The sequence below is a fragment of the Equus asinus genome, chromosome 3 (assembly GCF_041296235.1).
Source record: "Equus asinus isolate D_3611 breed Donkey chromosome 3, EquAss-T2T_v2, whole genome shotgun sequence".
NCBI lineage: Eukaryota > Metazoa > Chordata > Mammalia > Perissodactyla > Equidae > Equus > Equus asinus.
The window spans coordinates 87,212,041-87,227,832 of NC_091792.1; the positions used below are offsets into that span (position 1 = coordinate 87,212,041).

Sequence of the window (15,792 nt, forward strand, 5' to 3'; positions counted from 1 at the left end):
GTGTTACTGTAGTTTGTCATGGTGTTTGATGAACTCATCATTTGCCAGTGTATTTCTGGTAGCATCAGGTCTCAGATTCCACCTTCCACTGCTGGGGGGAGGCAGGAGCTGTGTTTCTGATCCCACCCCATCTGCTCACAGTTGTGTAGGTACCACTACTCTGCATTTGTGCAGGCTGGCCATAGCCACCCAGTGGGTCACTCTCATGGGGGTGGGTCCTCTCTGCCTCTCTGCCCAGTGGATGGGTTGTGCAGGCACAGGCTGGCACCGTGCTTACTGGTGGTTTGTCTGAGCTGCTCTGCTTGGTGGGCAGGGCACCTTCATGGGGGCTGATCTGCAGCCACATGATGGGGAGTGTTCCCATTGGTGGGGCTGCCATGGCACAGTGGGTGCTTCTGCAGTCCTGGCTACCCCTCCAAAGGTGTTCATGTGTGCGCTGGGCTGACCTCACTTCCTCTTACAGTCATGCGGGCACCTGTACTTAGTGGGTGGGCTCCTTCATGGGGGCCAAGCCACTGCCACTCGGTGGGGACTGTTCCCATTGGCAGGGCCTCTGCAGCATGGTGGATGCTCCCATAGGCCAGGATAGCATTTGTGCATGCTGGCCACTCTGTTTGGTGGGCAGGGCTCCTTCACAGGGGTTGAGCCATGGCCACTCAGTGGGGAGCATTCCCACTAGTTGAGCCGCTGCAGCATGGTGGGCACTCTCATAGGCTGGGATAATGTTTGCATGGAGACTGGGCTGCCCCAACTCCTCTTAGAGTCACATCAGCTGCTGTGTGAGGCTCTGTGACCTGGCTCGCTTCTACTGGGGAGGGGGAGAGTGCACTCATTTATCTCCACTGCTTCCCTGGGATCCAGTTCATCCACCTTCAGACGTATAGCTGCATGGGTCTCTCAGGCATCCTGTTGCACTGTGTGGGTATCTTCTGTTGGTCAATGAATGTTCATTTACTTGTAATTCAGGGGGGGAGAGACAAAGGGATCAGCTCACTCTGTCATGCTGCTGATGTCCATCATTATAGAGTTTTTTTAAAACCTATTTTGTACTTTCAGATTCCAGTATTTAATATTATGTGTAATAGAATAAATAAAGGGAAAGTTGAAAAGGCAGATTATGTTCTACCAAACATAAGTATGGTTTTATATTGTAATATATTTCTTGCCCCCAAAGTCTATCAAGGCATTGAAACTTTATTTATTTTATTATCTCCCAGGCTGAGTTGGTGCCAAATGCCAGAACCCTAAAGGATTTTGTAAAGTGTATTGATATAAAATAAGGAAAATAATTGAATTATGGATATTTAACAAGAAAGGAGGAATTTTTAATCAGAAGCTGTCATGCCCAAGATGACAACTAACCTGAGAAACGTAAAAGCAGAAGGATATACTAGTAATCATGGCATTCATGCTTTAGCAAGAGAATTGAATGCAGCAGTTGAGAAGAAGAAAATCACAGAACACTGAACACATAAGCTAGAGTGAGAGCCTTTTAAGGATACGAAAGGATAGCCAGGGGCTGGACGTACAGGAATGCAATGAAACCTGTATAGGCTCCTAAATCTCCTACTGAGGGAAGGAGAGTTTCATAATAAACTAAAAATTTGAAGTATGTGTTATAAAGGTCTGTAGCTTAATGTAATGGAAACAAATACATAGGCATGAAAGTTCAATATCTTAATTAGAAGCGTCCATAGAAAAACGTTTCAAAAACTTTGAGCCCTCTCAAAGAGCCCTCTCTTTTACTAGAGAACTAAGTTTTATAAAATTCCTAATTATATCAATAGTCTTAAGGATAAAAAGGAAGATAGCAAACAGGAGACAGCTTAGAGGCATATTTACAAAACCATTTAGCTTTTCTCATTTTTCATAAAGTAAATGCTGCTCTTTGAAATTACTGTCTGGCAACAGAAATGTTGTCTTATGAAGTGTACACTTGGGCGTGTGGATTTACATTAGGACCTAACCAAAGTGTGCGTGCTTGCCAGTTCATCTGCTTAACTGACAGTGTAAATGCAGACGTACACACGGATTGATTCAAAAAGCCTGAAGGGTTAAAGGTGGAGTAACAAAAAAGACAAAGTACTGTTATCAATGTTTTAAAATGAGGGACTAAAATGGAAAATAACAATTAAGCCAATAGAAAAAGGATCAAAAGGAATAATTTATCAATATATAGATGATGTACTAAAATCAATACACATTTAATAGATTTGTTGGATAAAGAAGTTTGTGAAAATAATGAAATCACCAGAAAACAAAGACACACCTATCCATTCTATTACATCCAGGCAACTATAAAGTTGAAATTCCTTTGTAGAATTTGGCTTGATGACAAGGACGTGTGTTAGACTAGGACTGACAAGTGAGGCTTGAGCTCATTGTTGTGCTCCTGCCCTTGGACCAGAATTTACACCATCAGTGTTCCTAGTTCTCAGGCCTTCGGACCTGGACTGGAATTTTCACCTTTGGTTTTGCTTGGTCTCTAGCTTCTAGACAGTAGACTATGGGACTTCTCAGCCTCCATAATTGCATGAGCCAACTCCTCATAATAAATCTCATTTTGTTTATGTGTATATAACAAACGCCTCTACATACACCATATATATATATATACATACATATAATATATAGGCTATAGATATTTATCATTTTATGTATATAAAACTGTATGTAGGATATATTTACATATAGGAGAATATGTATATATCTCCTATTTGTCCAATTTATCTAGAAAACCCTGACTAATACAAGCACGTTATGTCTGACTGTAATTGCTTTTTGTTTCCTGCAGGTACTGTGTTCTGCTCACCTCCATGCTTTGGTTCAGGCTCTCTCCTCCCTATCTTACTTATTCCTATCTGTCTTTCACTTAATTAAATCCCCATTACTCTAAGTGTAATATTACTTCCTCCAGGAGACCTGTGTGATCTGAACTAGCCTCATCCCCCAGGCTACCCCCGGTTCCCTTTGTCTGTGTCCTCATAATGTCTTGTACCTCTCTCTGTCGGGTGGCTGCTGTTCTGCACTTTGCTGCCTGGCCCCCACTGGACTAATCCATCTCTGCATACTCTGTGCCTAATACAGCTTCTGGCACTTAGCAGCCACTCAATAAATGTTTGTTGATTAAAGGAATGAGTGAATGAATAGATGAATTGGAATTGAATGCAGCTAATTAAAAGAAGAATTGGAGCAGGTCTGGCTTTCATTATGGATTAAATCACTATATAAAAAAAGCAATTTTAAAAGTACATGCTTTGTTAATGGTGGGTTAGTAGTGTCATCTTTATATACAGAAGACATCACTTTATTATTTTGACTTTAATTTATAGAATCAGTATATATTTTTTTTCCTGGCCATCTAGAAAAAAATCTTCATTTATAATTTGCTTCATATGCCATAAGATGTGACATATTCTAACTCAAGTAAAACTTCTTATGACTGCCTAAGAAGTATATGGTTATAGGTTCCTCCTTTCCTCTTTGAGAAAATATCTAATCAAGACTAATTTTGATTTTAAACATCCACAAAGATCATTAGAAAAAAATAAGTTTTAAAAAATAATTTTAGGGGCCAGCCCAGTGGTGTAGTGATTAAGTTCGCATGCTCCGCTTCAGGGGCTCAGGGTTCGCAGGTTAAGATCCCAGGCACAGACCTGCGTACCGCTCATCAGCAGCCATGCTGTGGCGACATCCCACATACAAAATAGAGGACTATTGGCACAGGGGTTAGCTCAAGGACAATCTTCCTCAAGCAGAAAGAGGAAGATTGACAACAGATGTTATCTAAGTGTCATTCTTCCTCACCAAAAAAATAAAATAAAATAAAATTAAATTAAATTAAAAAATACCCAATCCCAGGTATTAAAAACACATTAGCAGGCCTGCTGGAAATGATTTCTGTGGTTTTTCATCTTGCCACTGGTGCAGTTCTCTTCTTTCACTGTGTGATAACTGACACAGACCTAAAAACTCTGGATTTGGAGAGCAGAAAATATGCCAGTGGGATCTGGGCTCCCAGCTGCAGGGTGAAGTGCTGAAGTGAATCATGCGTCGTTTGTCGGATTCATTTGGCAGAAGGGCAAGTGCAGCAAATGCGCCTCCACCCCCAAGCCCCGCAGTGTGACAGTCCCGCACTCCTGGCATCTTTATAGACCCAAAGCTGCGGAGTATCTTATCTTATTTTTCCCCAAGTTGTGTCCAGTCTGCTTATTCATTTCTGTAATAAAGGCCTAACCCTGATTTTAGGTCATGCACCTAGTCATCATGTTACCAGGTCACTCACTGAAGCTCCCGTTAGCTCCTGCACTCTCTCTGCTGCTGGCTCATGAATCGTCATCTACTTTGGCATTTTTACTGAATGCCAAATGAAGCTACAGAGCATGAAGAGGAAGGGAAATGGAACAACCAGAAAAGAGAATATGGCCAGTGTGACTTATGGGTTTGAGGTGCATAAGACCAGGAGTTACTATATGTACAACTGCGCAACAGTCGAAATTTGTTTTCCACTCACAGCCTTTTTTCTTTTATGTAACTTGGTTTCTGCTCACTTCATTCTTAAGTCTAACACATGTCAGCTGCTACCTTCCCCGGCCTCACTCAGCTGTGGGAAGCAATGCCCTCATATCTCTTAGCTGCTGGCAGGACTGCTCTCAGCCAGGCCCCCACTCTGCCATTGTCAGTATGCTCCTGGCAACAGGCTCACCCCTTCCCCTTCTGCCACCCCAAACTCAGCAGCTTACCCACACAATTTTCCTAGAGCCTAAAGCTCAAATTGGCTTTAGATTCCTGAATGACCATCATTAGGAAAAATCCAAGCCTTCTAGGCCACAGATCATCTCTTATCAATTTGGATCTGCGCATCACCTGGTTTTGAACAATTTTCTCATTCCTTTCCAATTCTCCAGTCTCTCCAACTCTGCTCTATGGAACTCTATCATCACCATGATCCTTACATCTAGGCAAATCATACAATTTATTGTTCTGATGGAAATAAGCTTGAGAGTGAAAAGGTGTTAATGATTCTGAGACCAATTCTGACATGGTGGGGGTGGTCTCACACCAACAATTCTCAGACACCAGTTGGGTGGTCTACTATTCAACTCAGTTCTGCCACTGTCTCAAGGAGATAGCATCAGATTCCACAGGTTAAGGTCTCAGTCCTACAAGACTGCCCCCAACCCCCCACCACTTCAGAAGCCAATAGCAAGTTTAGGTTGTTACCTGTGTTCTGAACAGACTGGCTCTAGGTTGGAAGTTCCAGTGACTTCCTTCTTGGATTCAACTAATTTGCTAGAGTGGTTCACAGAACTCAGGGAAACAGTTTACTTACTGGATTACTGGTTTATTATAAAAGGCTATAACTCAGGAACAGCCAAACGGAGGAGGCACATAGGGCAAGGTGTGGAGAAAGGGTGCAGAGCTTCCATGCTCTCTCTCCGATACTCTCCCAAATCTATACATGTTTGCCAACCCGGAAGCTCCTCCTTTTGGGTTTTTATGGAGGCTTCATTACATAGGCATGCTTGATTCCATCATTAGCCTCTGGTGATTAACTCAATCTCCAACCCCTTACCCCTCTCCCCTGCCCTGAGATTGGGGGTGGGACTGAACTTCCAACCCTTTTATCACATAGTTGTTTCCTCTGGCAACCCGCTCCCATCCTTAGGTGCAACCTGACAGTCACCTCATTAACATAACAAAAGACAATTTTGTTGCTCTCATTATTTAGGAAATTCCAAAGGTTGAGGGAGCACTGTGCTAGAAACAGGAGGAAGACCAAATATATATTTGTTACTATAAACCACAATATCACAGGGATGCTATTAATAGTAACAATGGGACATCCAGGAAATTGAGACTGTCTCAAACCAGGATGTATGGTCACCCTGCCTATATCCTCAATATGTTTTTTCCTAAATTTCCTTTTACTTTCTTTTGCTAAGTAAAACCAGCTTCTCCTCTGGGCATAACACATCGCCTGTGGTCTTCTCTAGTGGTGGCCATTTTTCTCTTTTATAACATTCATACTACTAGGGCTGGATAAGGGGTAAGCATCCTCCTTTCCCCTTGAACTGCTTCTAGAGCCTTGTCTCTAAAGTCCTCCAGTTTTGAAGCTCATGCTATCAGACTATACTACCTGCTACTCATTCTTTATGCAGCCATCTGCTGACTCTATGTCACTCCTCCAACATTACCCACAGGTTTTATCACTTGGCTCTGTTATTTTCTCAGATACTAGTTCTGTGGTTATTTTTGGTGATTTGATTATTCACATAGAATCCCTTTCCAGTACTTGGCTTCTCAGTATCTTAGCTTGCTCTTTTCCAAAGATCATGTCTTTTCTCCTACCTCAGCCGCCCACTCCCATGTCACATCATTTCCATTACTAGCACTCTCTTCATCATCTCAATTTCAAATGTGTCATCTCAGAACCAACTTCATATTATTTCCAATCCTGCCCTTCTGGTTCACTGACTCCAATAATTCTTCAGTCCCATCCAGGACTGCAGTGCATTATTCGTGCCATCCTTTTGGTATCCTCGATCACCCTTGTGTCATCACTTTCCTCCTATACAACTCAGATGCTATGATTCATAATACTCACTGTTTTGCATATATTCTCAACTCTCTCATCCCATGGTCTTTTACCATGCTTATCTGGAAAACGCCAACTCTAGTGAAATCTACTCTAATGACTCCATGTTTGCACTCAGGCACCTGAAGATGGTTAGAGAAAAGCCTGAAGTCATGCCGATTGTTCCCAAGTTATAGTCATGACCACTCTTGCAAAACGGCCTTTAGTCTTGTCTAGGAATCCAATTAAATTTCACTAGTCTACTGCCCGTCCCTTTCTCCAGAACAATCATTTTTGCCTTCTCTTTCTTCAAATTTCCAGAATCTCTATCCTGTTACACTTTGGTGATGGCCTTGATTCCTGTTGCATTGAGTAAATACAAACAGTCAAAAATGAATTTCCACATGTTCCCACAACCATATCTTCCAACCTATCTGCATGTATGCCAATATGCACTATCTTCTCTCCTTATTATGGATGGATTGTACTCCTAAGTCCAAACCCTCCCTTTGTACACTGGATCCCATTACTTATCTCCTATTCCAGAGCAGTTCTCCTGTCTTTCTCCTACATCTGAATTTTCCTCTCTTAACTGCATTATCCCATCAATATGCAGAGATTGTATATTTTCTCTGATAAAAAAAATTTCCCCCAACCTCAAATCCCATGCCAGGAACCCCACCCATTATTTATTTCAGTGGCCTCCTCACTGTTCTCCCTGCTTCCAACCTTGACAGCCACCTTCCATGCGCCTACCATTTTCCAAACTGCACGTAGAGTGGACCTTTAGAAAGTAAGTCAGATCATGTCACTCTTCTCACAAGTCTTCCCTGGTTTCCCATCTCAGAGTAAAAGCCATAGTCATTTAAATGGCTCACAAAATATTATATCAGCGATGCTCAACCTTTATGGTGAATCAGAATCACCTGAAGAGATTTAAGATCTTCAGATGCTTTCCATTCCCCAAATAAGATACAACTGGAACTTTAGTGGGGCCCAAGCATCAACACTGTTGATGGCCTGCATCCTGCCTAACTCCTTATCTCTTACCCCTGATATCTCTGATATCTCTTACCCTTCTGCCCTACCGCCTCCTATCCCCACTCTCTGTGCACCTTGATCCAGCCAAATTGGTCTTCTTGACATTCCTCTCCATCATGCCCAGCTAGCTTCCATTGTAGAAATTTTGCGGTGAATGTTCCTTCTGCCCAGATCAATTCCTGTTCCCCCCTCCCCATTATCTTCATGGCTCATACCCTCTCCTCTTTCAGGTATATTCAGGTGTCACTTTCTCGGAGATGCCCTCTGAGATCACCCAATATGTGATGGCAACATCCCTCTTCCTGCTTCTGCTCCCTTTCATTCTTACCCTTCCAGTTTTTCCTTATAGCACACATTTACGTGCTGGTTTTCTCTCCACTACAACATACTCTTCATTTGGGCAGGGACTTTGCTTGTTCTGTTATACCTCCCAATGCCTAGAACAGTGTCTTGTAAATAATAGATGCTCATTGAATATGTGTTGAATAAATAAGTAAAATGACAAGTTCAATCCACTCAATTTTTTCAGCCAGAGATGAATAAAATGGGTAAGCTTATCTCACTATTGCGTAGGGTCTAGAATTTGGTTTTCTGCCCCAGTCCTCCAAAATCCTTGATATTGGCCATTTGATATGACCAGTTTTTTGTCTTGGCTTTTGTTTCAACTCCTCAGTTTTCTAGCTAGGATTAGAGCTGGGCCCTGAAGTCCAGCAGCTTGGCTGGAGACTTAATGCTCCAACTGGACCTTGTCAGTTCCCCTTTCCCTATCCTACTCTGGGACTTAAGCAGACTAATCGCCTTACAAATTGATGCTTTCTCATTGAACACTGCTGCTGTCAGCATCACCACCCACTACCTTATTGCTATAATAACCCTCAGGGCTTACATCCCCACTGAACCATGTAGTCTGAAGTATTATTTACTTACCCTTGGGATTCTCTGGCTAGGATAAGAGTTCTAATCTTACCAATCCTCATGTTCTTTTCTTCCTAGGAGTCTTTACTGCTGAGGTTCTAGAACAATTTGTTCTGCACCATTTTAGTTAGGCTATCAGGAAATGAATTCAGCCTTGCGAGTAACCAAAGACTTCTCTATTTCAGTGCTACACACAAATCCTTCATTCCTAGTCAGACTCTTATCCCCAACCTAGAATTTCTTTCTCTATTCTCAGAAATTACCTGTTTTATGACCCAGTTCCTCCTAAAATAATCTGACAGGCTAAGTCTCATTAACATGCTAATGCTAATAACAGTTTAAAGTCATAGTCTTCCAACATGTATTTGTATTTTAACCAAGATTGATTTTCTATGGTGTAATTTCAGAATGTTGCTGAGTCATCATCATGGCCTCCTAACTGTTTCCAGCTTCATCATCGCCACCTCCAGTTTTTCTAAATACAACAGCCATATGATTTACCAAAATATGAGTCAGATCTGTTCAAAACCCTCCTAAGTTTCATCTCACACAGAGTAAAAGCCCACTTAGAATGTCCTAGACAGCTCTGTGTTAGTATGTCCCAGAATTTAGCATGCATTTGAATCACCTGGGAATCCTGTTAGAATGAGATTCACAGTCAGAAGGGCTGAAGTGGGACCTAAGAGTCTGCATTTCTAACAAGCTCTAAGATAATGCTGATGCTACTAGATCATGAGACTACACTGTGAGTAACAAGATTCTGTGTGATTTGCCTCCTCCCTACCATCTGGCCCTCTACCTCTCTGACCTTGTTACACTTCTGATAATATCCCTTATTTCTGGAGCTAAACTGGCCTTCCTCATAGTCTTAGAATATCCAGGCATGTTTCCACACTAGGGTCTCTGCACTGACTGACCCTCTGTCTGGAAACGCTTCACCCAGATATACACCTCCCCTCCCCTTGCCCCACTTTAAGTATTTATTACAGTACCAGTTTCTTAGTGTAGACTTCCCTGGCCATTTGATTTAACAAAGCAGACCGTCTTCTTCTCCACGTCCCTCTTCTCTCTCTCCGACTCTATTTTTCTCCTTAACACTTATCACTACTGAAATACAATGCATTTTATTTATCTTGTTTATTGTCTGCTTCCTCCACTAGAATGTAAATGTATGAAGGCATTTTGTTTTCATTATGTTCACTCCAGTGACTAAATTACTGGCCAATCTATGGAGGGTGCTCAATAAATAATTGTTGAATGAATGCATTAAAAGATTCAGTTATATTTTTCAAATCACAATTTTTCTGCTTAAGCACAAAGTCCTGGGAAGAGGAAGAAAGAAACAAATTTGTTCTAGTTTAATTAGGCTAGTTTGGTACAGGTGAATGTCTCCCAAGACTTGCAGATCAGAACTCATTTTCTTAGTCCTTATTTATACAGGTTTCTTTGGGAAGAGCAGAAGGAAGATGTTAGAAGGGATCAGGAACTACCTTCAAGTAAGAGGCACTTAATGAGACTAGTAGCACAATTAAGAACAAGCACAGCCTGAGACCTTGATGGGATCTATTTAAAGCTTTGATTAGATTGTGAGGATAGTTTTTCACAGTGATGCAGGCTTTCCTGGAAGACAGTTACTATATATAGAATTCCTGTCAAAGATGCTAGAGAAGAAGTTTGGCCTTTTGTGGAATATTGACTTAGAAGACCTGCGAGGTCTTTTCTGTCTGCACAGATTAGAAATCAGCGACAGAGAGCAGGAAGCCACTGTGTGAGATGCGCAAGGCTAGTTGCCCAAGGAAGAAGCCCCAACCACAGTTCATGTGTTCTCAATCTCATGAACTCCCAGTGAGCTTTAGCAGGTGAGAAGGTTATTGTTTGCTGGTTGGTTTTGTGTTTTAACGGAAGCTGGTCAAGACCTTGCAAATTGAACAAAAATTCATTTTATTATTATTACCTATTGTCTGTCTAATCAGTTTTCAATTGTCTGTTTTTAGTTGAAAGAAATATATACTACAAGCAAACTTCACCTTGATATTTTGCAGTATAATTTCATAAGGACATTCTTTACTACCACTCTAGTAAATCAGAAAACTGAATAAATATGGTTTAATAAGTAGTTGGGGACTTGATTTTCAGTTTTAAACTCATAAATCTTCTTTGTCAGCAGAATATCAGGGAGTAAAAATTATTCTCTACTTCTTTTATTGCGTTATCTTTTTTATTATGTCACAATTTTAAGTTAACCTTGTTACCAGCTCTTAGTTAATATCTACCCTGATATTGGTTCCCCTACAGTGAACCTGGCATGTATGGGGTTAAAAGTAAAAACCTGCATTCCCAGTTTCCTGGGTCTTTAGTTACACTCATATGTTTCTTTAGCCTCTGACTCCCTGAGCTGTACAACCAAATAGAAGTTACAGATTGTTAAAGTCCAGATGGCCTCACATTGGGCTCCCACTAGAGTTGTAGCTAATCCCAGGACCTTGAAGTTCTTTTACAGAGAAACCAATGTCCAGAGAATACCAAGAAACTGAAGCTTCACAGGCCCAACTTCTTGGCTTCCTGACATCAGAGTCTACCTTCCACCATGGAGATAAACAGCCAAGGACACTCATCTGAGAGATCCTTTGTCTCCTCTGCTGGAAGCAGCCCCAAACACAGGTGGATGGGAAAACGCTGACCAAGAAGTCTGTGGTCCCCCTCCCCTACCTAAAACCCCAAATAAACACCCCTACTCATTTCTTAACAGGGAGTAAGCAACTTTTGGGGCACTGATCCTTGCTTTGCTCCCTCTGCCTGGCAAAGTAAAGCTTTCCTTTTTCTCCCAAGACTCTGTTCTTGTTATTTGGATTGACATTGGAAACAGAAACCAAACTTTTGCTAACAACTTTAGGAAATATTAAATAGAGCTTTGTAGTTACAAATCCCTCACATACACATTCTCTCAGGTAATCTTCAGGATTGTCTTATTAGTTTAGGGCTCTAATCACACTATTTATTAATACTTCTACATGTATTATTTTTTAAAATAGTGACAAAACCCATAAAAGGTAGAAATTCTTATCATCATGATGAAAATCTTGAAGCCCAGAGATTTTAAGTAACTAGTCACATTTATACTTTTTATTTTTAAAAATGAACTGGGGCCAGCCCTTGTGGCCAGTGGTTAAGTTCAGTACCCTCTGCTTCAGCAGCCTGGGTTCAGTTCCCAGGTGTGGACCTATACCACTTGTCAGTGGCCATGCTGTGGCGGCAGCTCACATACAAAAAGAGAAAGATTGGCATGAATGTTAGCTCAGGGCAAATCTCCCTCAGGAAAAACAAAACAAAACAAAACAAAACTGGATTCAAATCCATGTTGATGTGCCTGCAAAGCCCAGACTTTTAATTCCCCCACTGTGGTCATTTTACAGATGAGGAAAGTCTTAGAGAAGCCAAGTGATTTAAGTGATTTGCCCAAAGTTATACAGTTAAGAAGTGGAACACCCAGGAAAGAAAACCAGATAGTTTGTCTCTAAGATGAGAGTTCTTTCTGTTCTTCATAACAGATTTTTAAAATATTTATGACATTTAACAACAGCATAAGAAACAACAATCTAAGGTGAAAGGTAATGGAATGGCTACATGTTTAAAGAAAAAGAAATAGTAAAACCTAAATAATAATAAACTAAATTTCACAGCACAGGCTGCAAAATTATCAATAGCCCAGTCTAAAACACCTTTATTTCATCGAATCTCAGGTTAGAATTTTCTCAGTGTGGATATTTACAATTTATTTTTACATACATACAAATGTCAAATTAAATTCCATATGGTTAAAAGACATAAAAGTAAAAAACAAAAGAATAAAAGACTCACAAAATGTAGGAAACTGTATGTACATACTTGGAAAAGGAGAGATTTTCTTAAACAATACTGAAGCCCTTAGAAAATATACGTGTGTATCTTACATATATGACTACCTAAAGCTTTTATGTGGTAATTGTTATCCTATATCTTTATGATTCATATATTATTTTGGAAATACTAGGATGTAGGAGCTGTACCCAGTTTGTATTAGTACAAAGAATGTGAGGGATATGGGTCGTGTGTGTTTATAAGAACCTAAGAATAAAACAAGACCTTACTTATATGTATCCACTTGATTGGCTACTTCAGAAAGTTACAAGAGTCTCTTATGGCCTCACTATTTCCATGCTTTGCATACTCTTACTCAAGCCCCACACATCAGCTGAAGTGATCTTCTTGAAAGATAAAAATGAATCATGACATTCCCCTATTTCAGCAGCATTTTTTGCCATTCAAATAAAATCCAAATTCCTAACCAAGGGCAGCAAGGTCCTCTTAATCTATCCCCTGCTCACTAACTTCATTCTGTGTTCTCTGATTCAACAGGCTCCACTTCATGTTGATTTTGAATCGGTTTCTTGAATGCACCTTCAGGCCTGTGCCTATGCTAAGCCTTGTCTGGAAGGCTTGTCTCTCTCTCTTCAACAAGACCAGCCCCTAATCAGGCAGATCATAGCTAGCACTTTATCTCCTCAGGAAACTGTACCTGATCACTGTTCCTCAAGTAGATTTCCTCTTTAATTTCTACAATAGCACCCTAGCATTTATCACAATTTAAATCATTTTGTTTGGTCCTCATGTATTTTAGTTTCTTTCTCTCTCTCTCTCACCAGACTCTATATGTCATGAATCCAGTGATCATTTCCCTGTGGTTGAGTTTACCTCTAGTTCCTAGATCAGTGACTGGTACATAACTGGTACTTAGCAAAAATGAGTGCATACAAAATAAATGAGTGAATATGTATGTTTTTAAAAAAATATTTTATTGGTTATCTGTATATTTTCTCGGCGAAAAGAAAGTGAATTTTCTCTGGAATGATACAGTATAGAAAGAGATTGTAGAGTGTGGGATCTTTGGCTTCTAAAATGGAATAAAAATATAAACTACAAATTTCGATCTATACTCATCCTCAAGAAAACAAAATTCTTTTTAACAGTAGACACTATGAAGGAAAGTGACTCTTCTAACAACCATTCAGTATACTTATGCTGAGGTTTAAATTCATTTATATCCTATAAGTACCTAGTAAATCCTAAAATGTCTACCCTCCCCACTCCCCCAGACAACATATAGGTCCATTCACTCACCCATTCTCACCCGCCCTCCCCATCGCCCCCAGTAATTGGCGGATGCCATATTAAACTTCCAGGAGCCAGTGGACCTCTCGACAAAAACAAGAAATAAATATTTTAGGATCAATCCCTGGGCCCTGGGAAACTGGGATGAATATAACAAGGATGAAGGAGTTAGCAGTCATTGCTAACATTTCAAGGCCATTCACTTTCTTAAAGGCTTTACTACTACTTGGAAACAGGTTTATGTCAGCATCATCAGTTTTCAAAACAATTATACTAATGTAGTGACTGCAAAAATTACTAGGCTGACACCAGGGAACCATAACAATAGCAGCAGCAGGTAAAGGACATCATAGGAAAGGCACAGAATAATGCTAGAACCTGTAGCAGGATAATTTTTACGGTCATCAAAATGTTCTCCAATAAGGCATCGAGTTTGCCTTTTGAACAAGGAACTTAGACTTGGGGTCAAAATTAGTCTGCTGTTAAAGGTTACAAAGAAAAAGTGAATACCACCATTTCTGCTGTAGTTGACATTCATTCATCCATTCCACAATTATTTACTGAAGGTCAATCATTGTGATTTTCACTGTACTAACCACTGGAGACAACCTTAAGCAAAAATCATTCAGTTTTCTCACGGAAGTTGATAGAGCCTGAGGAAGAATTGCTTCTATACATGTTTATAAACTATAGCCCAGAATAAAAACTAGCTTCATGTTTTCCACAAAAAGGGCTTTCTAAGCCTTTTTTTTGGGAAAGTAAATTTTAAGTGATTGTTATACAGAAATAAGATATAAATACAGATTTTCGCTTTTGGAAATAGAAACAGACATTTGTAGGAAACTTATTTGTTGACAAGATTAACTCTTACTCACAGATAGCTTCACATAATCACAAGTAAAGATAAGGTTTTCGTTTAAAAACAAGTGCAGTGTAGAAAATACCCTGAGTCATTTGAAAGAACTGGATAACCTGTATGATATTTGGAACGGGATTTGTAAAAACCTTTTCAGTCCCCATGTGTATACGTCCCTGACCCTGCTCTGAACAAAATACCAGGTCATGTTTTCTAGCTTTGGAAATCCTTTGGAAACAGGTCCATTAGACACACCAGAGAGGGCTTTGAATTCCCTCTACTGGTGCACTGAATCATCTCAAAATCTTCTTTAAATCAAAAGAAGGTATAATTTAACTGAAAACTCTATGTCAAAGTTAAAATAAAAACAAAAGAAATAACCCAATCTCAACTAAGCAACTTCAATATGAGAGACAAAATGGTAGACTATGAATGAAGAACTATGACCAGTACCTTTTGGATGCCTGCTTGGGACTCCAGAACATTATTCTCTGATCCATTGCTTCGGTTGATCATCCGCCACATTTGGGAATACATGCTGTCCCTCTCAAAAGGATTCATTCCCTTCATGCGGACATGCTCATACACTGCGGAGTCCAGGACTGTGCCGTAAGGGATGTCTGTTTGCTTGGAAAGGTCCTGGAGAGACCTTGATTATTGGGAGAGAAGAGAAACACAATAGAGAGCACTGAATATTTTCAAGTGGAAATAAAGTTAAGGGAGGCAATTGGCAATAAATGTGAAGATAAGGATGTCAAATTCCTTTTATTTTCTTGTTTCTTAATATTAAGATGTCATATACAAGGAGAATTGCTGTTAGGGTATACAGTACTGTAACAAATCATGAGAAGACAAAATCATTACTGAAGGAAAGGTGACAATTTCTAGCAGTAAGGCAATGTTTTTTTTGGTGACCCTTCACTATGAAAAAAATCTAGCAATCCTATCAAAGCAAAGACAAATTAAATTAGATTGTTAGATAATCATATAGTCATTTGGTTTTTTAAAAAAATTCAGTGTTATAAACATTAAACCTATATCCTTTCAGGTGATAAACCTTCAATATTTTTATAAAATAATTACATTTTACATAAACAACATGTTTTGAGATCAAGTGTATACGTAAAAATTAGTATTCATGATAGTAGTTACTTGTTGACTGGCCACTACATAAATGCAGTCTATTGACAAATATTATCCTCACAGCAATGCCTCATGTTCAGAACTATTTCACCCATTTTATAGATGAGGAAAA

At 39.9% G+C, this 15,792-nt stretch overlaps 1 protein-coding gene across 3 annotated transcripts in view; it reads right to left on the reverse strand.

The window, feature by feature from the left end:
- Positions 1-15,792, reverse strand: part of GRID2 (glutamate ionotropic receptor delta type subunit 2) — a 1,392,659-nt gene that overhangs the window by 241,252 nt on the left and 1,135,615 nt on the right. For all 3 annotated transcript variants that reach the window (XM_070505363.1, XM_070505362.1, XM_014838689.3), the window contains exon 13: positions 14,991-15,186. In XM_070505363.1, the coding sequence (XP_070361464.1) occupies positions 14,991-15,186 (196 nt within the window). The remainder of the gene's footprint in view (positions 1-14,990; positions 15,187-15,792) is intronic.